Raw genomic sequence first — 27,273 nt, forward strand, 5'->3', positions numbered from 1 at the left:
TGAAGAAGTTGGTAGAATTCTTCTATTTTAACTTCACTGGCTTTAGTGGTTGGTGCATAAATTTGAATAATAGTGGTATTAACTGGGCTTCCCCGTGGGCGCATGGATATTATCCTATCACTTATAGCATTGAACCTCATGACTGATCTGGATATGTTCTTTTTGATGATGAATGCAACACCCTTCCTCTTCAACTTGTCATTCCCTGCATAGTAAACCATGTGGTTGTCAGATTCAAAATGACCAATTCCAGTCCATTTTAGCTCACTGAAGCCTAAGATATTGATGTTGATGCGTTCCATTTCATTTTTGACAACTTCCAATTTTCCCAGATTCATACTTCATACATTTCATGTTCCGATTTTCACTTTGATTTGTGGCCCATTAGCAAATGAAGGTTCTGTGAGCTTTTTCCTACTTGGAGGAGGCATTTTTTACCCCCAGTCACATTCTGAGTGCCTTCCTACCTTCCGGTCCTGTATCTGACAGTGTTTCTCTGCTATTCTTAGCGTTTTCAGTAACTAGCAATTCGGAAGTAGTTTGTCACTCTTTCTTCCTAGTCTGTCTTTGTTTGGAAGCTCATCGGAAACCTGTTCACCATGGGTGACCCTGCAGGTTATTTAAAATACCAGTGGCATAGCCCTCAGAATCACAGCAATTCAAACCACCACAGCACGACAGACAGACAAGTGGCGGTTGTGTGGTCGCTGTTAAACACGAATCTTCTTGCGCTAAGGTCCTTAAGTCAGGCTCAAAGGTGGGATTTCCATCCTCCGATGTCGCGTCAGTCAAGACGCAGAAGAGCAGCAGGGGTGACAGGGTTGTAATGAGATGCTTTGGGCTGTGCTTGTGGGTCTCTAAGTTGGTCAACCCTGCCTCAAAACCAGGATCCAATGGCTAGGCTGGGATGGCACCCTCCCGTCTGGGGTAAGTAGGACAGCCTGGCTGGCCACTGCAGTCTCTTCGGAGTAGATAACGTGAATTGAGACATAGGCTGTATGGGTAAGGGAGGGGAGAAAATGTTTATCTGCCTGATTGTCTTGAGGATATTGGTTTCCTTTGCCTAATATTGTAAAATAGACATTTATGTGTGATTGAAATGAACATTGGGAATTATGATGTTAGAAAGCCTGTAAACCCTCCTTTAGCCTATCACTGATTAGATTTGCTAAAAGGGAAAATAGAATTTTCCAAGAGAAGTAGGTTTCCTGTTAGGTCTTTGTAGAGTATGGGCCTTAGGTGGAATTATGAGCACCCTTCAGAACCTTTTGAGTTTGGGCATCCCACTTGAAAAGACATGCAAACGTACCTAGCACTGCTGGGAGAACAGAAGATTCTTATTGAAAGAAAGACCTGCAGAGAAAAAGCAGACTGTTGGGCTGGTAGAATATCACGCAAGCTGTTTGCTTTGGAGGCATCAAGGAAAGAAAAGTCAGTTCATCAGGGAAAATCCCCTTGTAGGACTGAAACTCAAAAGGAACCCATGAGAAGTATAATGTGCTTGCTGGTGACCACCTGGGTGTACTTGAGAGTGGAAGTGGGGGAAATGCAGCAATGAAAACAAAGATGGAAAAGAGAGCGAAAATTGGTGAATTCAGATGGCTCTTGGCTAAAATCTGAGAATACCAGAAAGATGTTTACATGTGTGCTGTATTGACTACACTGAGTCCTGGTGTAGTGCTCCAGGATAAGCACTGTACTGCTAATCACAAGGTTAGTGATTCAGTACCTCTAGCTGTTCTTTGGAAACCCTATAGAGTGTCACTATGGTCAGAACCAACTTCACAGCACTAACAGCAATAACTATGCAAAGGTATTTGACTATGTAAATCATGGCAAATGATAGATAACAGATAACATGGATGTTCAAGAACACTTAATTGTGCTCATGAGGAACCTATACATAGACGAGAAGCAGTGAAAACAAAGTGATAGTGAATGGTTTAAAATCAGGAAAGGTGTGTGTCATGGTTGTATCCTTTCACCATACTTAATCTGTAAAATGAACAAATAATCCTAGAAGCTAGATTATATGAAGAATGTGGAATCAGGATTAGAGGGAGACTCAGTAACAATCTGTGATGTGCAGATGATACAACCTTGCTTGCTAGTAGTAAAGAGGATTGAAATACTTACTGATGAAAATCAAAGACCACGGTCTTCAGTATGAATTGCATCTCAATGTAAAGAAAACAAAAATTCTCACAGCTAGACCAGGAAATAACATCATGATACATGGAGAAAAGATTGAAGTTGTCAGAGATGTCATATTGCTTCATAATTGCTTGCACAGTGAATAAGGGAGACTGTAGAAGAATTAATGCATTTGAATTATATTGGAGAATAATATTAAAAGTACCCTGAACTACCAGAAGAACAAACAAATCTATTGGAAGTCCAGCCAGAATGCTCCTTAGAAGCCAGGATGGTGAGACTTCTCTCATAATATGGCTATGCTGTGAGGAGAGACCAGTCCATGGAGAAAGACATCATGCTAGGTTAAGTGGAAGGTCAAAGAAAAGATGAAGACCCTAATGAGATGGATTGATACAATGGCAGCAGCAATGGGCTCAAGGGTGACAGTTGTGAGGATGACTCAGGATGACCAGGCAGTCTTTGTTGAGCATAGGGTCACTATGAATTGTATGTAACCTACTCATCAGCACCTCACAACAACATAGCCCCTAGTTTTCCATTAGTGTTAGCAAGGTATGTATTTTTCCTTCATTTGATTTTAACGTGTATTATTTATTATATTTAAAGTAGGCTTTTAATGGCAGCATTAATATTATCTGTGAATAGAGAACTAAGCCAGCTTCCAATAGAAAGTTAGGAATGGGGAAGGTTTAAGAGACTTGTATGTAGTTGAGGGAACAGTGGACTTGGATGAAGTGGATAAAACCATCCCCAGAACAAGGAAATCTAGCACTAACAGTAAATACAGAGCATAGATTTACTCTGTAACTGGAGGGAAAAGGCAGCCTAAGAGGGAGAAACAGATTTAGAAAACATGAGGGAAATCCTTGGAGAAGTTGGTAATGAAGAGAAATAAAATATTTCAATCTAGAGCAGATTTCATAGAAATAGAAAAAAACAAAACTAAAGAGAAAACCAACCTGCCTCCTCTTTATCACCACTTATGGAACCATCCATAAAGGAAACTCTACAGAAAAGGGCAGATTACAAGAACATAGTCTCTGAACCAGGAACCCTGACCCAGAAACAAACAGATTTCCCCCACAATAGTTTTAACTACTTAACATATATTGCTTTATGTCTCTTTTATTCTTCATATTCTATATGTAAACAAAGCATTTTTATGTTTACTATGTTACAGTTTTGGAGGAGATTATTTTGTTTGGGCCATTTTCTAAATTAATTTTATATGCATTCCTAGCAAAGTTATTAGCCTTTGGGGCCAGGTTTTCTAGACCTGTTTACAGTGCTTTATCTATGTTAACTGACTGGCTTTAGCAACCAGGAAGTATATATCCCTTGGTTGTCCCCATTTTACCTAAGAGTGATCTGAGGATCACAGGGATGAAGTAGTTTGTTCAGGGTAATGGCAGATGTAGAGTAATGGGTTAAGAACCCAGGGAGCCTGGCTTGAGCATCTGTGTTCTTAACCATTATTCTACTGTCTCAGTTCATTTTGGTTCCCCTTTTTGCTATTATTTTTCACACGACTACTTTTATTTAAATAACATTTATATTTAACTTATGATAAATTCTACTGTTGTCATTCTAGTTCATCATCTCTTTCCTTGATTCAGTGCATTTGTCTCTACCTCTCCGAATCTATTCCTGACTTCCTTATTGCCTCTGTTCCATCCAATAGTTGGAATGATATCTTAGAAGTGCAATCAGAATACATTACTCTCTTTCTCAGAATTCTCCACTGACTTTTAAATCCATTTAGAACAAAATTCAATGGCTTTATTTTAACCTGTTGTTACGTGCTGTCAAGTCAATTCCGACCCATAGCGACCATGTATAGGGTTTCCAAGGAGTAGCTGGTGAGCTTGAACCACTGACCTTGCAGTTCCAAGGACTTTACAGTCTGATGCATTAGCCCGCAGCGTCACACCAGGACTTCTCATAATCTGACCACCGGCATTTCTCTGACCTATCACCTTTTGTAACCTGTACTTTTGACTGTGTGGAACATGGCTCCACCTGCATTCTGGTCCATGATGGACTTTAATGTTTGCTATTTTTTGTGTGTGGCACCGCCAGCCTACTTCCTTGCTTCATTTAGGTCACCTTCAAATGTCCCTTCTTAACAAACATTTTTACCTAAATTACCAGTACCCTGTTATATTTACTTGATGTCTTATATATAGTTGATTGATTTCTTTCTTGTCTTTCCCTTTAAGATTGTAAGCTACAAGATGGCAGGATCATGTAGGTTGTGTTTTAACTAGTGCCTAACACTAAGTTCTCACTAAATGAACAAATGGAAAGAGGAATTGCCTGCATTAATATCATTAGTGCCTGTATGGGTAAGGGAAAATGAATTTGAAGTTCTCATGCTTGCCATTTTCTCTGTGGAACCAGACTCATAAAAATGCTCAGAATTAGGTTATTGACTTTTTACCTATTGTATTGTCCCTCTCACACAGACCAGTGATTAAATGGTAATCCACTAGTTCTGTAATTCATTTTGATTTGACCTAAACATATTTTGTTTCGTTTCAGATTATAATTTAATACTTCAGTAGTGATTTTTTTTTTTTAAATAGAAAAACTGTGGAGTATTTCTGATTTTGATTAAATTAGATTCTTGGCCGAATCATTTTGCTTTCCTTTCAGCTACAAACCGGTGGACCATAAGCTTATTTGGCTCCCTTTACGGGAGGGATTTGAGGAACTATTTGCCCAGACATTTTCCAAGAAGCAGAACTTTACTTTCTTGGGGCACATTCAGACCTGTTACCAGCAGAAACGGTGGCATGATCTCCTGAGACTAATGCAACATGTTCACAAGTCTGCGATCAACAGGGATGGAAAAGAGAGTGAAACTGGTAAGAATGGGACCCAGGCTTCTGGTAGGAGGCTCTAAGGCTGGGGCTTGGCACAATTAATAGCAAAAATGGGAATCAGTACAAATGAAAGCTAAACAGAACTTAGGCAAGGCAAAGGTGATCCATGTTAAAGTGTTGCTGCTATTAGGATTCTAGGCATGATTCTCACAGAAACACATCTGGTAATGCAGACGTACACCACCACGTAGTAGTCAGTCAGTAATACTGATAAACAAATAACACGTTGTGATTGGTAAGTCACATTTTCTAGCAAAAGAGCTGATTTCCACAGTCCTGTATTCCACAGCCAAGGACTCTTGGCAATTTGCTTAAATTTCCTGTGCTTCTTCATCTATAACATGAGAAAGCACATACCTACTTCAAAGAGTTGGTATGAAGGATAAATGAATTAATATGTATATATACACAAATGGAGTTCTGGTGTGGTGCTGTGGTCTAATGCATCAGACTGCAAAGTTGTTTGAACTGCAAAGTCGGTGGTTCAAGCTCATCAGCTGCTCCTTGGAAACCCTATACAGGGTCACTGTGGGTCGAATTGACTCGACAGCACTTAATAACAACATGCACAAATGAGTTAATTTAGCATAGTGCTAGCACATGGTTAGCCTTTTTTAAGTGCTTACTTAGATTGACTGTTTTTACATTTCTGTCTAAGATGCTTAACTTTTGTGTTAGTTACTCTAATCATATGTTTTATGTGCGTTTAAAAGTTATGACAATGTCCCTGGGTAGTGCAAATGGTTAATGCACTCAGCTGCTAACCAAAAGGTTGGAAGTTTGAGTCCAACCAGGGGCACCTCAGAAGAAAAGTGTGGCTGTCTACTTCTAAAACACCAGTCATTGAAAAACTCTATGGAGCACAGTTCTACTCTGACACCTAGGGGTCGCTATGAGCCAGAGTCAACACCACAACTGGTTATTGTTGAAAAGCTGTATATGTTTCTATTCAAAATGTGTACTTTAAAAAAAAAGTGTGCTAAATTCTTTTTACGTTTCAGGATTACTCCTTAAAGAAAAATGGGAAGCATTTGGACTTAGACTCAGCCATGCCCAACAACAGATGAAAATAACTGAAAATGCCCTATTGTTTGCCTTTGTAGAGGTATTTTATTTAAGTTATTTAAATTAAGGGAATGTTGATGCATTGCCAAACACAAATTTTAGGTAGACTGTTGTTAGATGGTTTCTTCATGTTGGTATTTTAGTGCTTTCTATTTTGAGATTTAATAAACGCTTAGTGGAGTCATGTTTGGGTAAGAATTTATCCAAACTCTCTTGTTGGAATTATAAGGTCTGTCTCAGCACCATTGAAAAGCTGTAGCTAAGGGTGAGTGGTGACCCTTATATTCTCTTACAGCTACGTTTGTGTGTATGTGTATCTGTCTATCTGGCACCAAGAGAACCAGTCACTCTAGTGTCTCATTAAAATGAAAACAACAACAACAAAATTATTTTGTTCTTGTTAAAAATACAAAAGGGGCTTCAAAAATTTTGTGGAAAAATTCTATTATCTTTTAATTTCATTTTGTATTAACTTTTTGAAACCCCCTAAAAGGAGCCTTGGTGATGTGTAGTGGTTACGCTTTGGACTCTAATCACAAGGCCATTAGTTTGAATCCACCAGCCATTCCAAGGAGAAAGATGAGGCTTTCTGCTACCAGATTTACAGAGTAGGAAACTGTCACTATGAGTCAGATGGACCCCGTGGCACACAAACACCATAGCAAAATGTGCCCCAATTCAGCAATTGATACACGTGCCATTAGTGTCACTGGTCACATTCTTGGAGCCGAGCAGCCTGAGTTGTTACTTCCCCATTAACATAAACTCACTGCCCCAAAGGTTCCTGTCTCATCTTTTGAGTTGCTATTGTCAATTTGATCCCATATAGATATTTCTTAAATACCCAAAATGCTCAAGGCTAACCTTTTAAGCTAGTTAAGCTAAACTGTTACTCAGTTTTAGAAAGATTTTGAGGGATACTTTTGACTTTAAGGTTTAAAGATTATCTCAGGGCAATAGCTTCAGGGTTTAATTTGTCCTCTGTGAGAATTTGAAGTAGTCTTCTGCACTTACATCTTTGCGACCAGGACTTTTCTGTGGATTCTTTGATTAAAAGGGTTACAGTTCTTAATCTTAGTATGATTATTTAATATGTTTATTAAGATTTAGCACTTAATAAAAGTAAAAATGTACACTCATAATAAACTGAAATCAGCAAGTGTATTTTTTTTGTGTGTGTGTGAATTGAGTGAAAATTGATAGGGCAGATCATCAGTTTTACATTCCACAAATCATATACTTGTTTCATTACGATGATTATGATCCCCTCCATGTACCATCAGTTAACCGCATTTCTATTTATTTTAGCTCTTTTTTTTTTTTTTAAACATACTCAGGCTTATATCAAAAATGTATTCTTTTATTTTTTAATATAATTTATAAATTTTTTAGTATCAGCTTGAAAATACATGTGTAAATCAGTTTATTAGTAAAAGCATTTCACTTGTAATGTGTCATTTGAATGGATTATAAGATTTATTTTTCACTGCTCTTTGAAGCGATAAAATCTTTCTGTGGGTTGTTGGTAAGTGCTGTAGAGTTGGTTACAGCTGCAGAAATAGGAATTTAAATCTTCATGTTGGTGTACTCATAAACCCATAATTATTTTTGGCACCTTAAATAGCCATTTAGGAGCATGGTGGCTCTGAAGGATAAGCACTGGACTACTAAGGAGCTCTGGTAGCGTAGTGGCTACGAATGGGGCTGCTAACGTCAAGGTTGGCAGTTCTAAACTACCAGCTGTTCCACGGGAGAAAGACGAGGCTTTCTACTCCCATAAAGATTTACAGCCTCAGAAATCCTATGCAGGGTCGTTATGAGCCTGAACCGACTCCACGGCACATAACAACAACAACAACAACAACAACTAACTATAAGGTTGGCACTTTAAGCCCACCAGCCTCTCCATGGGAGAAGAATGAATTTTTCTGCTCCTGTAAAGATTTACAGCCTCAGGGACCCTGTAAATGATCTCTGTGAGTTGGAATTGACTCCAAGGCTCTTAACAACCTCAATAGCCATTTAAGCTCACACCTGAATGCATTGAAAATTAGCTTTTACTTAACCATCTATATGGTGGTGGTGGTTTGTGCCGTGGAGTCTGTTCTTGAATAATAGGGATGCTGTATAGAGTTTCTGAGTCTTTACAGTAGCAGAAAGCCTCATTTTTCTGCTCCTGAGTGGCTGGTAGATTTGAACTACTACAGTTAGCAGCCCGATTCGTAACTCACTGTGCTACCAGAGCTCCTTAACCATCTTTGTAATGAGACCAAAGCTTCACACCAAACCCACTGCTGTCGAGTTGATTCCGCCTCACTTAATTTATTGCATCTTTGACTCCAAGATGCTCCCTTGACCCTTTGACCATTTAAAAAATTAAGGAGGCTTTACTTTGCAGACCTGATGGCAGCTGTTTGGCAGTTAGACATAGGACTAGACTTGCCACATGGGAGAGGTGTTTGGCCTTGCCTCTATTTCTAACTATGGTTGTATAACTGCTGGTGGTATGTGTGCCTTTGTTTGAAATGGATTCGTACCATTTTATTTGATCTTCTTCTAGGGCACATTAGCTCAGGCTGTGAAGAAAGGAGAGTGGATCTTGTTGGATGAGATTAATCTGGCTGCTCCCGAAACATTAGAATGCTTAAGTGGTTTACTTGAAGGATCCTCTGGCTCCCTAGTGTTGCTGGATCGAGGAGACACAGGTAACACTAGGTCCCTGTGGGTATTTGACTTAGTGCCAAATCTTTTGGAGCATTTAGAGCAGGACTTTGAACTGGTTCGTTCTGGTTTGACTCCTGTTGAGAATTTTCATTTCCACCCCAGATGCACTGAATCAGAACCTGTATTAACAACATCTCCAGGTGATTTTAGATCCCCAAATGTAGGTTGTTGTTCAAATGTAGGTTCTGATTTAGTATTTCTGGGATGGAAATGGAAATCTCAGCAGGGATTGAGTTGAGAGGGTTTTTGAAGCTCTGGCTTAGAGTGAGATTCTTTCAGGTAGGTGGTTTATGTGGGCTTCTCAATGGCATTTGTTCATTCTTTATATAGTTCTTCAAAGTACATCTGTTAGGTGCTATGGGGAATGCTAGAACAAATAAGGCATATAGTGACAAAATATTGATAGGTGAATAGGTGTTAAAATTATAAATGAAAGTGAACAACACACAAAGATGGGAGAACGACAGCATGTGATTAAGTTGGATACATAGGAATGGACGGTTTCATTGGAGTTCGGAAGAGACAACCAGCTCCAACCTGAGACAAGGCTTTGGGGTTTTGTGGAGTTAGAATTCCTCTGTGATGCTGTGACTAATCATTAGATCTTTATAAGCTGCTAAAATTTTCCAAAAAAATTTATTAACAGAGCCATTGGTTCGTCATCCTGACTTCCGCTTATTTGCCTGCATGAATCCAGCAACTGATGTAGGCAAGAGAAATCTGCCACCAGGAATAAGAAACAGGTGAGGGGACACAACCTAATGCTGAAAAAACATTTAAAAATTTATCGAACGGCAACATTGAACAGAAGACTGCTTAAAATTATTTTGCCTCCAATTGAGGACCCTATTTTCCTTTTTGTCATATTTTTCTGCTTTATGTAGGTAGTAGAGATAAGGGAAACTCCAGAACACTGGAAAATTTCCTTTGGATTGTTAGTGTGACACTTAATGACTCGATCTTTCTTCCTTCTGATAATGCCGTATAGCTGTTAGACAATGTATCTGTTTAGCAGTACAAGTGCATTTTAACAACGCGGTCCTCTTTCAGTCATGCTGATAAGTTTATAAAAGGCCTTTTAGCTTTCCATTTTCATTGCCAAGCACTGACTTGAGCTCAGTACTTAATTATTGATGTTTTATTTTCATAATATTTGGGAACTGATAAATGACCACATTTACTGTTTATGGGTGACTTTTGTTTCATACTGAGTTTTTAAAAGATGTTAAAAGTTTATTGAATTCTACCTCATTATAAATGTAATAAAAGCTGCTGAGGAAAATTTTAGAAACTACAGTTCTTTTGTAGCATTGTAGTATAAGCACTAGACTGCTAACCAAAAGGTTCAAACCCACCAACCGTACCTTGGAAACCCTCTGTGGGGTCTCTGAGTTGGAACCGACTTGGCAGCACTTAACAACAACAGTATATTAAAATAGGTGGTTTCTCTTGTGCCAATTACTTTATTTTTCTTTTCATTATGAATCAGAACCTACATTAGTTTTTCATTGGACAAATGATACACATCATTTCATTTCAATGATTGTTATCACCTGAATTTATCTAGTTTAATCCATTTCTTCCCTATGTTCACCATTTTATATTTTTAGAGGGAGCTTATTTTTGTTTTTAGTGTTGCTATTAAGTGCCGTCAAGTTGGTTCTGACTCATACACGCACCCTGTACAGGGTTTCCAAGGCTGTAAATCTTTGCAGGAGCAGAAAGCCTCATCTTTCTCCCACAGAGGAGCTAGTGGGCTCAAACCACTGATCTTGTGGTTATACACAAATCTTCTTAAAATGAGGATGGTGGTGGTGCTTGTGTGGCTGTCGAATCTTTTCTGACTCACAGCAACCCTTATAGGACTTCAGAGGCTGTAAATTGTTAGGGGAGCAGAACGCCTCATCTATTTCCTACAGCTGGTAGATTTGAATTGTTGACCTTGTGTTTGCAGCAGCCCAACTAATAAGCCCCTCCTCTACCAGAGCTCCTTGTTGTTATAAGTGGTCTGAAGCCACTATTTCTAGTAGGATCTTTTACAGTAGTTTAAACTCCAAATGTTACAGCTGAAAGTAAATACAGCAACATAATAACATCATTTGTGTGCTGAGTTTCTGGATTCTGTACAAGCCCAGATGGATGCTCCTGTCTGTTCACCAGGAAGTGTCTAACTACTAATAAATATTAAGTGGCTACCCGTTAATATTTGCGAATACCCAGCTTTAAATTGTGTATATTTGAATGGATTCGAAAAATTTATGATCTACCATATTTATACATATATAAATCCTAAGAAAACTGCACCAAATACTTTTTTTTTAAGACCTGGTTTTGGTGATATGATTTACTGAACAAACTTTCACTCATTACTATAGCTTTTGCTTCATCTTAAATCCCATTTTTTTTATCTGAACCAATTAGGCTCTTCATAAAGATCATATATTCTTTTCTTCTGTCATGTCACAGCTCTTAAAACAAGTAATCTACTCCCTAAAACCCAACAAATTTGAGAAGACTTTCTGCTGTGGAAACAGATCAGTCAATTGTTTAGCTTGCAGTAACAATATGTAGGAGACTTCATTACAACTAAGAAGTAATAATCATAGTGTTTTTGGTATCATTACATTATTTTTTATTTCATTTGAACAGTCTATATTTCAAGTTGAAAGGTTTATCTCTTACATTTTTACTGTGCAGTTAAAATGAACCTATACAGCAACTTCTGTTTCTCCTTTTTCTATTGTCAGAATGGCTATTTAACTTCTTAAGAGATGGTTGTTGTGTAATAATTTTCTTACAGGTTCACAGAACTTTATGTGGAAGAATTGGAAAGTAAAGAAGACTTACAAATTCTTATTGTAGATTATCTGAAAGGATTGAGTGTGAGCAAGAACACAGTGCAAGGAATCATAAAGTAAGTTCTCTTGATGTGTCTATAAACTTCTCCTTAAACATTAAGCATATATATGAACATATGCATATATGGCTTTAATTTTTTGCTTCTGACCAGATTTCTATTTTGAAGCTGGAACTTAATATTAATTTCCTTGGATAATCCTAAGGAAGCATACATAGAGAACTATAAGTTGCTACTATCTATGTGGTGCTACTGTAGGGTAAGCACTAGATTGCAAGGACAATTTGAACCTCAAGGTGATGGTTCAAACTCACCAGCCACTCCTTTGGAACTCTACAGAGTCGCTGTGAGTCAGAACCGATTTGACAGCACTTAACAACAACATGATATGTAAACCTTTAGATAATGCTATCCTGATTACTTCTGTATTAATAGGTAGGCAATATAGATGATATAGATGACTTGTATTTTGCATTTTGATAAAATCTTAATTGAACTTTAAGTTGTGTAGTAGCTATGTGCGATGTACCTAGGAAAAAAGACTGATACAGTTGATTCAGTCAAGTTTGGAATTAAAAGAGGCTTATATGAATAATATGGAGTAGGTTTATGTCTTTCTTGTTGCTTTAACTGTCATCTCCCCTTGGCTTTTACATGAAAAGATTTAATCTTTGTTGTCAGACAACCTGAATTCGAATACTGGCTTTGCCAGAAATGAGTACTGTTATCTTGGGCAAGTGTTGTACTTAGCTGTATGTCCTCTAGGAAGCAATGCATGACATGTTCAACTGTTGGAATAGGATCCTAGTGGTGTTTAGAGTTGGTTTTGTGGTTTGGTCATTCATATATATATATATTTTTTTTGACAATTTTTTTAAATGCCTTCGAGCTAGGGATCTGGCTGTTAATAAGACAGAATCCTGGTTCTCCGTATGAAGCATTAGTTCTAGAGTTGAATATAGCTAATAAATAATAATGGCACGTGTATAATTTTAGGTTGTGATAAGTGAGGAAGACAGCAGTTCATAAATCAGTGTGGGGTCTAGAAAGTCTCATAGGGCAGAGGGCAATTCCACCCTGTCATGTACTTATTGTATTGTTAAGTGCAATTGAGTCAACTCATAGCGGCCCTGTATGGATAGTGTTTCCGAGGAGCAGCTGGTGGGTTTGAACTGCCCACCTTATGGTTAGCAGCTAAGGGCTGGTCTTACAGTGAGTGCCACACCAGAACTTTACTCTGCCATTTAGGGTTGATATAAGTTAAACTCAACTTGATGACCTGCAACACCAGCACGAGTATTTGACAAGAGTATTTGGACTAAGGAAGCCAGGTGCAGCATTGTGGGTTAATGCGCCAGACTGCAAAGCCGTTTCAACTGCAAGGTTGGCAGTTCAAGCTCACTAGCTGCTCTTTGGAAACCCTATACAGGGTTGCTATGGGTTGGAACTGACTCGATAGTACTTAACAACGACAAAAGTAAAAATTTGTGTAGCTAAAACTGAAGAAGTTTGAGAGGGTGGTTGGGACTAGAGATAAACCAGAGGTTCTTATAAAATGCTGATAGTGCAAGAAGTGCATGATCCACATGTAAAAACCCACCTCTGGACATAGATTCTCTCTATTTTCATTGCTGATATGTGGCTGGTTTGTGATAATATAAACCAAATCCCATTTGTGTAGGAACTTGCCCGTCATCTTTGATGTATATTGGTTACAGTTGGTCTGGTAGTATTTGATCAAGAAGATCTAAATTTGAAGTATTTCACGTTCATCTGGAACATCTTCCATCTTGTCAAACTCTGTATGAAGGTGCTTCAAAAAGTTTGAGTTAAGTTCCATTTGTACCCCTTTTTCCACAAACTTTTGAAAGCCCCCTCATGCTTCTGAAGTGTTGCAGTGGTGAAAGAAATGGTCCTATCTTCATGCTTTTTAATGTTTTGAGTCTAGCCATAGCCATAGCCTCTCCAAACACCATGGTGTGTGTGTGTGTGCACTCTGTGTTTGCTCTTCTTTCACCATTGCACATTACACATTAATTTGTCAAGTTAAAGCCAAATCTAGGTTTGAACTTTCTTAGTTAGTTCTCATTAAGGAATCTTAATCACATCTCTCTCTCCTTTCCATAAGAGAGAAAGTCTTCTTATACCTCTCTCCATCGGGACCTTTTGCCGGAGAGATGAATTGGAATTGGCACCTGTACTTCCAGTTTCCCAAAGGAAGCTTATAGGCCTTCATGTTATTATCTGGAAAATTAGTCTCTGAATAGGTGACCAAACTCACTGCCATCAAGTTGATTCGGACTCACAGTGACCCTATAGGACAGTGTAGAACTGCCCCACAAGGTTCTTCAAGTTGTAGATTGCCACGTTAACCCAATGGGGTAGCTGGTGGCTTCTCACTGCCCACCTTTTAGTTAGCAGCCAAGCACTTTAATCACTGTGCCATCAGGGTTACTTCAGTATGTAACAATAGGTTTTAAAAGGTACCCTGAGAGGTTTTCATGCACACTTTTAAGAAGTTGTGTGTGTAAGCTTGATCATTTAGAATCGATACAAGTGGACTTTAGATCTTCTATAGAGAAGGGGGAACAACAGCAAAATAATGAATACTTATTGGCTGGTAACGGAGCATGGTGACTACATAGGATAAGCACTGGACTGTTAACCACTAGTTTGGCGATTCAACCCCGCAAGCTGATCTGCAGGAGAGAAATGAGACTTTCTGATCCCGCAGAGAGTTAAAGCCTTGGAAAGCCTATGCAGCATTGCTCTGCGTTAAAACAGACTCAACAGTACTTAACAACAACAACTTGTTAATAAAGTTACCTGAATTGCATCCTCTTTGTAGCTTCTACACGGTTGTGCGGAAAGAATCTGGGATGAAACTGGTGGATGGCACTGGCCGCAGACCTCACTACAGCCTTCGGACTCTGTGCAGGGCCCTGCGATTTGCAGCCTCCAATCCATGTAGCAGCATCCAGCGCTCTCTCTATGAGGTCTTTATTAAGTCTGTCTTTGGTGAGGGACTTGGTGGTCGGGCTCACTGTAGGAGGGGGCAGTGGGCATACAGCCAGGTTTACCAGTGCTTTCCAGTTACATTATCACACACAGACCGTACCAGAACCACTGTGTTCTCTTTCTGTCCGCTTGTCAGAGTTGTTCTGGAAAGCAGCCCCACACTAGAGGTGGCATTCTTTTCTGGAAATAAACTGGCCTGCTAGTGGGAAAGATAGTGGTGTTACATATATTTGTGTTTTTTTTCTAGGGCTTTTGTTTGGGTTTCTTGACACAGCTTGACAGAGCATCACACCCTGTAGTTCAGAAGCTCATTTGTCAACATGTTGTCTCTGGCAATGTCAAAAGTCTGCTGAAGCAGGTATGTTATGATTTCTGACTGCTCAGTTAGCATATAAATGAAAAGCTGAATTACCAAATTTTCAGTTGGCTTATATTTTACAAAACCTTTACTAATTTTAAAAGTCATTTGTTGCAAAAAATTTATAAGCATATAGAAAGATATTATTATAGGTAATGGAAGTACCCATAATGCTGCTCATCATAGATATATAAGCCCTACAAATAGCTGGGGTTTTTTTTTTATATATATATAAATTACGTGAGAGCACGCTGGCTCCATATAATCATGGGACTCCGAACCACAAGGTCTGAGGTTCGAGCCTGCCAGCTGCTCTGCTGAAGAAAGATGATGTTTTTTGCTCCTGGATTTAAAGCCTTGAAAACCCTGTACAGGATTGCTATGAGGCAGAATCGACTCAAAGGCACTTAACAGCAAAACAGAGTAAAGTATGTGTTTATTTTCCTATACACTTAAATTTGGAGATGAATGAATGTGTATTGCTTTATGGTGGCAAATTCTTATGTGAACAGAAATATCTCAGGAATACTGTTATCTTGAATATTTTATGCCCGAAGTCTCTGTCATACTTTCTGATGGGCATGTAGTCTCCATTTGATGGTTGAACTGTAATTGCAGTATAGTTTTTTTTTTACTGGGTTTCCTTCTGATTAAAACAATTTTTTTTTTTTTTACTAGTATGAAAAACAACCATTTGATTCTCACAGTATAACTTATAGAACAGCATTGTGGTAGAAAAGAGACTGAGTAAGGGCTTACCAACTGGATTGATTGTTTACATGTTGATTGGGACTTGGAGTTTTTTTTTAATTTAACCATTTTTTCCTTTCTTAAATTCAATTTGTGCATGAATAAAACCTTCTGGCACACTTTTGCTTCACCTACCAGTTTCCCCTGTTCATGTCAGTGATGGGAGCTTAAAGATGATTCTTCTCCATTTCCTCTTCGCTCAATGTTGTTATTGTTGTTAAGTGCTGTCATGTCGATTCCGACTCATAGCAACCCCGTATAGGATTTTCAAGGAGCAGCTGGTGAGCTTGAACCTCAAATAACTGCAGTCTGGCACATTAACCCACAGCACCACACCAGGACTCTTCTTTGCGCAATAAGACATCTTAAAAGTATTACCTGTAATATATTCAAATTAGAGGACCAAATGTTCTAGAAGTACTTTTCTGTGGCTTTAAGCTTGTCCACTGTTTGGTCATTTTTGATTCATAAAAAGTGACAATTTTGTATAGTTCAGTCAAACAGTTTCTGTCATATCTTGGAAAGATTATTCCATTCTCTGCAATACAATCCTAATTGGAGTAATTTCTTTGGAGTATCCACTTTATTTTTAATGTCTTTCAGCGTATTCAGAATGTAATAATACAAGAGCCCCCTTCTCTCAATACAACACTAGCCATTTTTGGTAAACATGGTTGATATGAATTTCATGTTTTTTGACCAGTGGGAAATTTGGTAGGTGAAAGAAGATAACTGAATCATACATTATTTGAGAAATTGCTTTGATTCAAGTTTCTTCCCAAATCCTCTTACCCCAATCTCAATTAAAAAAAACAACAACGAGTGTATGTTGCTGTTTTGTTTTCATTCCTCAAATTAGATTTTAAAGACAATTTTGCCCATGGATTTTAAGGCTGACTGCAGCCTGAATGAAGGTGTATTTGTAGGAACGACTTTTTTCCCTATTTTACGCCCCTCTCTGAAACAGTGCTATAGTTGCTGTGGACTGAGGGCTAGATCTCCATTTTGTCTTTCAGCCTATTCCAGAACCAAAAGGAGGCCGGCTTATCCAGGTGGAAGGTTACTGGATATCGGTGGGAGACAAGGAACCTACAATAGATGAGACGTATATTCTTACATCTTCCGTCAAACTGAACCTGAGAGATATAGTCCGAGTGGTCTCTGCACGGTGTGGCCCTTTGCTTTCTTGCTTTAAGTTTCTACCAGCATACCCATCAATGACATTCCTGTACAGTGTCCTTCACTTTCAAAGTCTTTATTGGTACTCATTTACTAACTTGACTAATTCATTCCTCAAGTTAGGATTGTGGTTTTCTGCTGGAATATAGCGCTGTTTCTAGGTGTACCTTCAGTGGAAGCAGCGTTGATTCAGGTGGAGTTGTCCATTCACATTCAGAGGTGCTTTTCAGTATTGTGTTAGTGAATACTAGTCACCCATTGTTTAATAAATAGCTAACAGTCAGTGCCACTTACTCCTTCCCACACATAGTGTGAGAGATGCTGGAATTGCTCTCCTCAGTAGTCTTCTAAGGAATTATTTTTAGATTAAAACTAAAAATGACAGTGTGTTGTTAAATGCCATCGAGTTGGTTCTGACTCATAGTGACGCTGAACAGGGTTTCCAGTTGGTGTATATTTTTAAAAACATATATAAAAATTTAAATGATGGCATTAGATGATCTAAATCATTTAAAAAATTATTCAAATTATCGTTTTCCTTTTTTTTTTTTTTGTTCATTGTCTCTCCTCTTCTGCCTTACCATTGCTCTATTGACTGATACTTTAAAGAACTTACCCAGTGCTGATTCAGGGAGAGACATCAGTTGGTAAGACTAGCCTGATTCGGTGGTTGGCTGCAGCTACCGGGAACCACTGTGTGCGTATCAACAACCACGAACACACGGATATTCAGGAATATATTGGTTGTTATACATCTGATGCCTCAGGAAAGCTTGTGTTTAAAGAAGGTGGGTTAATTGTCCATTCCATTGGTTTAGATGTTCATTCTTATAGACTCATTTCTGAAGCACAAGGACCTCTGCCATAATGGCTGGTTTTTCTTTTCTCCAGAACAACATGACAGTTAAGGGATGATAGTTAAGGGCCCAGCTCCTTTGGGTCCCATTAATCTTGTCAGTTGTTCATGGCATTCTGGTCCAAATTTTGAAGAGTACGTTTGAACTCAAAGGAATTGGTTGAGCGTTGAACAGGGAAAAGCTGGGTATAGGTATGAGAAATGGTTTAATGAAATTAGACTATGAGGGAAAATAATAAATGAGTTGGAAATGTGATATTAGTCAGTCTTGGTTCCTCTCCAGTGGAAAATAAAAGAACTATTGTCACTGAAAATTGTGCTTTCTTGATATACGAGGTCCCAATTTGTGAAGCAGTACTAACTACGGAGAGTAATCTGCTTTTGAAATTCAATGATGATTGAGAACTTGTTGATGTGTATAGAGCATTTTTTTTAAAACTTGGGACTGATTTTTGCACTAACTCTTAGTGTTTATGTTTTTGAAGGTGTTCTTATTGATGCTATGAGAAAGGGATACTGGATTATTTTAGATGAACTAAATTTGGCCCCTACGGATGTGTTGGAGGCACTGAACCGACTCTTGGATGATAACCGAGAATTACTCATAACAGAAACACAAGAAGTTGTTAAAGCACACCCTCGATTCATGCTTTTTGCTACCCAAAATCCCCCGGGACTTTATGGAGGTAGAAAGGTGTGTATTTTTCCACCTTCATTGATTAATAACTCTTCTTTCATAAGACGAGACATTTTTACATCTGTGCGAGGGTTTTTCTCTTTGTGGTGAGTGGTAGGGTCTCTATTTGGAAATTCTATGGAAAGGCCCCTTTTACCATATTCTCTCTCTGCATTTCCTAGGTGCTTTCTAGAGCCTTCAGGAATAGATTTGTGGAATTACATTTTGATGAATTGCCTTGTTCTGAGTTGGAAACAATCTTACATAAACGGTGTAGTTTGCCACCCTCCTACTGCAGCAAGTTGGTTAAAGTAATGCTGGACCTTCAGGTATTCGAATGTGTTCACTAGATGTGGTATGATCAAATGTGACAACTCTTTTTAGTCCCCAGAGTAAGGATCTTATTTTAAAAACACATTCATTACTCTTCACCTTCTGTCTAGTTTTATAGGCACTTTAACAACATTTTAAAAATATTGTAATAGTGATATTTCTGACAGTTCTGATATTCATATATGATGGATGTAGTCCATTAGTGGACAGAACTGAAAAGATTCTATGTGGCTCTTTTCTTTGCCAACTGCAAAGCTCCAGTTCTTTTATGGGCTTAACAGATTCTTTTCTTCATCAAAAAGTCTGAATGGCCAAACTACTTTTCACAAAGTTGATAGTTTATTTTGTAATCTTTTTATCATGGTCATATGGAACACATCTTTGCTACCATTTTGCTACTTACAACCTTTTTTATATGACCTGTGAGTTCCATTGTTTATTTGTATTCTGTATTTACACATGAATTTGACCCTTTTTTCAGATGATCATTTCCATTTTCCATTTTCATTTCTTCTTTTTCATTGGGATGAAATATTTTAACAGAAGCATAAATTTGTTAGGCATTTTATGTAAGTTCTACATGCTGGACATTTAGCACAATTAATGCCCGTTTTCATTTATTTTGATGTCCTAATAGTCCTATCGCAGGGGTTCGTCTGTGTTTGCCGGAAAACAGGGCTTTATCACTCTTCGAGATCTGTTCCGATGGGCTGAAAGGTACAGATTGGCAGAGCAGACTGAGAAGGAATATGATTGGCTACAGCATTTAGCCAATGATGGTATGTTTTCAATCAGATCCTCCCAAATTATAAGTTTTGTCAGTTGTTAACCTTTTTTTAAAAAATCTTGCCCCAAATAATAGTCGATATATGCACATTTCACTAGATATTCCAGAAGTAGCCATTTTCCCTCAAGTCCCATCTGCTGTTGTACATGGTCCTGTTTAGGCAGGCGTCTGTGCTTGTATGGTAGCTAAGGTGTTTCCTCACTCTTTGATTCATGTAGCAGTCAGGATGTAGACAAAATCCCTATATGGGATTTCATGCTGGTGGTTGGAGGTAGCTTTTGCACCGTTTCTCTGCAGCAGACCAGTGTGGGGACCCACAAGTACTTGTGATTATACGTTAGGCACACATGGAGCACTGATGTCAGAGAACATCAAAATTCTTCGAGAAGGTTTGGATGTTTTGATTTAATCCATAAAGATTTATATATTCTTCTTAGTGATAGAAAGCATTTCAGAATCTTGTGGTATAAAAAATGCTGATATGAAAAGTTGCTAATAGGGTGGTTAATTAATAAGGAAAGTAGTAAAAATAGTCCATGAGAGTTTATTTACTAGTAAAGAATCGATGGAGGGAAGAGCAGTTTATAAAAGCCTCTTTTTTTTAATTTAACTTTTTATTTTTTTATTTTTAATGTAACACCCTGTAAAGTGGGTGAAGTGTCCTAAGCATTTGTGTATAGCCTGGTAAATTTTCCATCTGTGTATATCCATGTAAATTAGCACCCAGACAAAGGTTTGGACTGTTTATAGCATCTCAGAAGGTTCCTTCATGTCTTTTGCCAGTTAGTTGCCTCCCCTAGAGATAGCCATTGCTCTGGCTGCAGTTACCATTGATTTATTTTGCCTGTGCTGGACCTTCACCTACTCTTCAGAGTCTAGTTTCTTCTATGCAACCTAATGGGAAATTTAACCATGCTGTTAGGTATGTTGTACTATTGTTAAGTGTCATCAATTCAGTTCCAACTCATAGTGAGTATGTACAATAGAATGCAACACTGCATGGTCCTGCACTGTCCTCACAATTGTTGTTAGGTATGGCAGTGGTGCTTCTGTGCTACCAAGCCAGTTCCAATTCATAGCGACCCGGTATAGGGTTACTGAGGCTGTCCATCTTTATGAGCAAAAAACCTCCTCTGTTTCCTGCGAAAGTGATTGGTAGATTTGAGCTACAGACCTTGTGGTTAGTAGCCCAATTTGTAATCCACTATGCTACCAAGACTTAATGTTTTAGGTATACCAGTACTGTATGGAGATAACAATTTTTCAGTTCATTCTCTTGATGGATATTTGGATTTTTCATGGTCTTTTTATAAAGGTGATTTGAGCTTTCTTGTACATGTCTTTTTTTGTACATGTTTGCCCATTTGAAGTAATACGAAGGTAAGTCAGAAAGTATTGCTATAAAAAACATAGAATCCTTTATTAAAAATACCAAATTGAGATGACGTTGTATCTCCCCATATTCTCCATCTGATCTCTACACTTCGTAAGGTGTTATTTTCATCTCTGTTCCCAGAACAATTCTTTACTCTTTGATTTATACCAGCTCAAAGTGGCCATTTTAGCATCCTTGAGGTTCTCAAATTATGTTCTTTTAAAGTGTTTGAGTTTAGGAACAAAAAGAAGTCTGAAGGGGCCTGATCAGAACTCTGTCGGGTGGATAGGCGGGGGGCGGGGTATAAGATTTCCCGATGAGAAATTCTCACAGGACAACACTTAATTACCCTCACATAATGAGCAGATTTAGTGTTATGATGAGAAAAAATTCCTTAGCACAGCTTTTTGGCCTTTTTCTTACCAATGCAATTTTAATTTTTCTTCAAAATAAACTTCCATGATTTTCCTAACAGATAGTCACTGTAAAAATAGTCTGAACTGACCTCTCTGCCTTGAATTTAGCTGGCCCAGCAGATCCTCTTGTTAACCACTGTTTTGATTGGACCTTTGGGGACAAGGCATGCTAATTCAGTCAAACGTATTTCTAAGAGAACTTGTCGGCAGCCACCCATTGATCACAGAGACATGTTAAGCACATTTTTTTTTTTTTTTAATAGAACCAAACATGTATGAACTAGACCCTCTTAGCAATATTTTTTTACTTACTTTCTTATTGCAGGGAAGGCATATGCTTAATTTTTTTAAAAGAGCTTCTCACAACTTTCCAAGGGAGTTGTTTGGGAATTAATTTTTACCAGCAGTTTGAGAGTTTCTATTTCTCCATATTCTTTCCAAACTAGTCACTTTTTTTTTTTTTTTAATTTATCAGTTATAAAATTACTCTCCAATTCTCATTCTTTACATTGTATGAATTTATAAACGATTTGCCACCCAAGTTCTGTTCTTGGAGTGTCTATAAATAAATGCTTTTAAATAAGGTGATATCAGCGGGAAAATAGACATGATCCTAATAATACAAGAAATACGTTCAATTACTTAACTTCCTTTGGATGAGTACCCTTAAGAGTGATAAACACAAAGTATGGTATTGAAGTCTCAAAGTTTTCACAGAGCAACATGAATATAGTGGAGGAAGTGGTTGCTCAAGGAAGAAACATGTAGCCACTTAATGTTTTGGGATAATGTGTCTAATACTTTCCTGTGTTTATATAAGTGTCTTAAGATAATAGGAGTTCAGGTGTGGCATTGTGGGTCAATGCGCTGAACTGCAAAGTTGGCTTAAGACACATGGTTAGCCTTTCAAGTTCACCTGCTGCTCCTCAGAAACCATATACATGGTCGCCATGGGACAGAACTGACTCAATGGCACTTAAGAGCAACAACAAGATAAACATTTTTAAAGACTGGACCAATCATTCTGATTAACCACAGTTAGTTTTAGGTATTTAATTGAAATTGGCTTAAAGAGCACTTATGGATAATTCAGAGAAATTTAGAATCACTTTCCAATAGTCCTGGTGTGGCACTGTAGGATAAACTCTGAACTAGTCACCATTGGTCAATGGTTGAAACCCACCATCCGCTCCTTGGAAACTCTATACAAGGTTGCTAAGAGACATAACTTGCTCAGTGACACTTGACAACAACAGCAAAGGGGAACAGAACTTCAAAGATAAAGAGGAGTTCTTTATTTTTCCACCTTAAACAAAGTTACTGGAAGGGAGATTGGAAGTGTCTCTAAGAATTGTTCAACCTAGTCACTTTTGATTGTTGTTCTTTTTTAAGGTTTTATGCTTCTGGCAGGCCGAGTCAGGAAGCAGGAAGAGGCTGATGTGATTCAAGAAGTCCTTGAAAAACATTTTAAGAAAAAACTGTGTCCCCAGTCTCTTTTTTCCAAAGAAAATGTTGTAAAATTGTTAGGTGAGTAGGCCATAAAGCACAGTAGAGAATTACTCGAGTTGCACTGATAATCAGAATCCTCATATTATTTTCTCTTGGATAGGCAAATTGTCTACTCAGGCAGCTTTACTGGAGTCCAAGTTCAGCCACATTGTGTGGACTGCGGGCATGCGGAGACTGGCCATCCTGGTGGGAAGGGCGTTGAAATTTGGTGAACCCGTACTACTGGTTGGAGACACTGGGTAAAGTTCTGTGATAACTCCTTATGAAGTTCACTTCCATACCATATACAGTTATATCTCAGAAGGATTCATATTGGTTGTTTCTTTTCCCTTTAAAAAAAGAAGCAGCAGCAAAAAAGAGGTTTATTATTGCTTACTTTCTTCTCCTTCAGACATCATTTCTCTGTTCTAGAAAAGAACGAATCCTTGCATCATTATCATTGGGGGTATTTTTTGTTTTGTTTTGTTTTTTAAAACTTTTTATTATGAAGTGAGTAAAAGGTTTACAGAGTAGACCAGTTTCAAATTCAACAAATCATAAATTCTTTGATTACCTGATTGCAATATCCTTGGGAGTACTTTTGTTTAGGTCTTTTATGGAGAGTGAGATTCATAATTAGTTGCATAGAAGAGCAGATGGACTAGAGTCTTGTGAAAGTCTGTAAGGATTGAGCTGCTTCCCCTTGCTTCGTTTTTATTAGTAGAACTAGGAAGGATGGAGTTAGTAGCATTTGCTTTATAAAGAACTTGCTGTTCTGTTGTGTTGTTTTTTTAAATCACATATTTGAGGTTTAACATGAAATCATACAAATAAAATGTGTATAAGCACAAATCCACAAAGAAAACTGATTGGCAGCTATATATAATTGGACACAATTATGTCTTGTGTACTGAAAACACTGAACTGAAAAAAGTCTTTTACAAAGTAGTCATCTTAGATCATCAGAAGACCAATCTTCAGTGTTGTCCTGCAAGATGGGTTACTTTAAGTGAGTGGGATCTTAAAAGCTCATGAGTAGTCATCAGAATTGTAGCTGTTGATTTTTCCATGTGTGGAAGAGAGAAAAGTGATAAAATTGAAGGTCTTGCAATCAGCTAGTCCAGTGGACCAGTGGAATATGTGGACACTAGTCACCACATAAGACCAGTAAAACTAGATGACGCCCGAGTGCCACCACCAGCTGATCACATGATAAGGTCCTTGAGAGGGTCCTAGATAGAGTGGAAGAAAGTGTGAACAAAACTCATAATGATAAAAACAATTAGGCTTACTGGTTGGAGGAACCTGATACTATGGCCCTTGACCCCCTTCGGGTCTGAAAAGGCACTTTTCCCCTTGGTTCAATTTTCAGCCACTCAGTGGATAGGTATATAAGGACAACAACAACACTGGTGTGTAAGGTATGCTCACCATGGAATGGTCAACCATTCAAGATTAAAAGAGCAATGTTTACCTGTAAACATTTACCTGTAAAAGGGTGAAATGGAAATAAGAGCCACAGGAAGGAAGTAGGATAACTGTTGATGCATGGAGGGGATTACAATCACTGAGATGAAACAAAGTGTATGATTTGCTGAACATAAAACTGTGAAAGTGATGATCTTAATCTATAAACCATCCCTCAATTCACAATAAAACGTTTAAAAAAAAAATGGGTTACTTTAGCATCTGTTTTCTTCAATATCCTCCTTTAGTATGGCTGGTAAATGTTTTTGTGATTGCCACCCTCAATCTGTGTGTTTTGAGGAAGGGTGCCCAGAGACTGGCATACATTGGTCCTATATTGGTAGAACTGTCTGTTGCTAGACTTGCACTGTGGCTCTGTTCTTTTGTTAGCTGGGGTCTGTATTTGGAGCACCTGACCCTTGTTAAAAAGGTATGTCTCTGTCACAGGTGTGGAAAAACTACTATCTGTCAGGTGTTTGCAGCATTGGCAAATCAAAAGTTATACTCAGTCAACTGCCACTTACATATGGAGACATCAGACTTCCTTGGGGGGCTGCGGCCAGTGAGACAAAAGCCGAAGGACAAGGTTTGTTATGTAGGAGATTAATTTTAAATGTAATTCATTTTAAGAATTACAGTTGGCTGTGTGCATGAGTCAGCTGGGAAGTTTTTCATAGTGGAATTTCTGGGTTCGAGGTTCCAGTTTTTATGTATCTGCTAATTTTCACTAGTCTACAAGGGTCCTTCATGAGCACCCTGGCCCACAGCTTCTTTGTCTTGTTACCAGATCCTTCCTTTTTGCAGAATGACCCTAGCAGACACTAGCTATCCATATATTGCCCTTTAATTTTCTCCCCATTCTTATCTAAATTATAGGAAGAAATTGATACATCAAGACTGTTTGAGTGGCAAGATGGGCCTCTGGTTCTGGCCATGAAGGAGGACGGCTTTTTCCTCTTGGATGAGATCTCACTGGCTGATGATTCTGTCCTGGAAAGACTCAATAGGTGTGTGCATGAGAGCGTCACCGTGTTTGAAGTTCTTACTGGGATGGTATTTCTTGTTGTTGTTAAGTGTCTTTGAGTTGGTTCTGAGTCCTAGTGAACCCTGTGCAGAGTTTCCAAGGAGCAGCTGGTGAGTTTGAACTGCCAGCCTTGTGGTTCAAACAGTCTTTATCCCACAATGCCATACCTGATGATAGTTCTCACCATAATCTTCTCATAGGTGCATTGTAAAGGTTTGCAAGGGATAATGACTTACTACCGTGGGTGGTCTTGTTGTTGTTGTTATGTGCCATGGAGTCGGTTCCGACTCATAAGAGAACCCTGTACGGGGTTTCCAAGGCTATAAATCTTTACGGGAGCAGAATGCCTCATCTTTCTCCCACGGAACAGCTGGTAGTTTTGAACTGCTGACCCTGAGGTTAGCAGCCAGATTCATGACCACTACGTTACCAGAGCTCCTTGGGATGGTATTAGCACTCGTTTAAGTGACCTAGTTGGCTTTTTTTTTTTTTTCCTATCAATAATCAGAAAGTTAGGGCTATTGGTTGGCAGGGCTAAGTTAAAATTCTTATTTTAGACAAATTCTCCTTATTTTTAAAAGACCTAGAATCAAAATTCTAGGTCTTATATCTACAAGATATCTCAAACCTCAGACCAGTATGAGTCTTGATGTAGTAACACTTAAAATGTTTCTCTCTGTTGAAGTGTAATTTACATACAAAATCTGCCTGTTTTTTTCATGTACAATTAAAGGCATTTCAGCAAATTTACTAAGCTTTGTAGCATCCCAAATCCAATTTTCAGTGCATTGACATCATCCCAGTGAGATCCTTCCTGCATATTTACAGCCACTCCTCTCCCACCCTGTCCTAGGCAGCCACTATCTACTGTACGTTTCTGTAGATTTGCTTTGTTCGTGTGACATTTCATATAAATGATCTCTAGTGTCTGGCTTCTCTCACTTTGCATATTTTACAGTCATATTGCTCATCAGTATTTTGTTCATTTTTATTCGTAGTGATAATCACTGTATAGATCAGTCACATTTTGTTTATTTGTTCACCAGTTGATGGGTGTTTGAGTTATTCCACTTTTCAGCTGTTACGAATAGTATTGGTGTGAATTGCAAGATAGCAATTTTTAAGACAAGTGCTGTAACAGATCTTAAGTAGAAAAAGGTGTTCTTATCTTTTTATCAACTATTCTGTCAACAGGTGTTTGGGATAGTGAGTGAGTTAGTTTTAAGTGTGTGATAGGAAACTGAGAACTAAAGTGAAAGATCAGCACAGAAGGTACTTTTTCATGAATATTAAGGTTTGCAGAATAGAAAGAATACAGGAACCTTTTACATGCTGAGAAATATTTTTACTTTTTCTGTCTTTTAGTGTCCTTGAAGTGGAAAAGTCTCTGGTCTTAGCTGAAAAAGGCCGCCTAGAGGATGAGGGTAATGAGGTAGAACTGTTGGCTGCTGGAGAAAAGTTCCGTATCTTAGCAACCATGAACCCTGGGGGAGACTTTGGAAAAAAAGAGGTAATTTTTGTAAATATCACTGAACTGGCATCCAAAATACAGTATGTCAAAATGGAATTTCATATTGGGTAAATACTGGGTAAAAGATACAACTCTGGAGTTATTTCAGAATCACTTTGGGGTCATCCTGAATTATCACTTACTTTATGGCAAATTGTTTCTTTGGATTAAAAGATAATTCTGACAAGTAGACATTTCCTTATTTGATTCCTCAGGTTTTGTATGTGTCTAAGGTCTCCTTAAGTGTTTTGGTCACTTTACCTCGCCCTGTACATTTCTGTGTCCTGTGAGAACGGCATTATTATTTCAATTTTACAGATGAGAAAAGTTAGAACTAAAATTTATGCT

At 38.2% G+C, this 27,273-nt stretch overlaps 1 protein-coding gene across 1 annotated transcript in view; it reads left to right on the top strand.

Moving 5' to 3' along the window:
* Nucleotides 1-27,273, top strand: part of MDN1 (MDN1, midasin homolog (yeast)) — a 204,842-nt gene that overhangs the window by 77,669 nt on the left and 99,900 nt on the right. Inside the window, exons 16-32 of the mRNA XM_006870613.1 lie at nucleotides 4,813-5,024; nucleotides 6,044-6,147; nucleotides 8,668-8,812; nucleotides 9,478-9,574; nucleotides 11,632-11,745; nucleotides 14,537-14,684; nucleotides 14,954-15,064; nucleotides 16,831-16,982; nucleotides 17,603-17,781; nucleotides 18,335-18,543; nucleotides 18,708-18,854; nucleotides 19,496-19,637; nucleotides 22,829-22,963; nucleotides 23,046-23,184; nucleotides 24,839-24,977; nucleotides 25,268-25,398; nucleotides 26,781-26,925. Coding sequence (XP_006870675.1) covers nucleotides 4,813-5,024; nucleotides 6,044-6,147; nucleotides 8,668-8,812; nucleotides 9,478-9,574; nucleotides 11,632-11,745; nucleotides 14,537-14,684; nucleotides 14,954-15,064; nucleotides 16,831-16,982; nucleotides 17,603-17,781; nucleotides 18,335-18,543; nucleotides 18,708-18,854; nucleotides 19,496-19,637; nucleotides 22,829-22,963; nucleotides 23,046-23,184; nucleotides 24,839-24,977; nucleotides 25,268-25,398; nucleotides 26,781-26,925 — 2,449 coding nt within the window. The remainder of the gene's footprint in view (nucleotides 1-4,812; nucleotides 5,025-6,043; nucleotides 6,148-8,667; nucleotides 8,813-9,477; nucleotides 9,575-11,631; nucleotides 11,746-14,536; nucleotides 14,685-14,953; nucleotides 15,065-16,830; nucleotides 16,983-17,602; nucleotides 17,782-18,334; nucleotides 18,544-18,707; nucleotides 18,855-19,495; nucleotides 19,638-22,828; nucleotides 22,964-23,045; nucleotides 23,185-24,838; nucleotides 24,978-25,267; nucleotides 25,399-26,780; nucleotides 26,926-27,273) is intronic.

This window comes from Chrysochloris asiatica, unplaced genomic scaffold (genome assembly GCF_000296735.1).
Source record: "Chrysochloris asiatica unplaced genomic scaffold, ChrAsi1.0 scaffold00146, whole genome shotgun sequence".
Lineage (NCBI taxonomy): Eukaryota > Metazoa > Chordata > Mammalia > Afrosoricida > Chrysochloridae > Chrysochloris > Chrysochloris asiatica.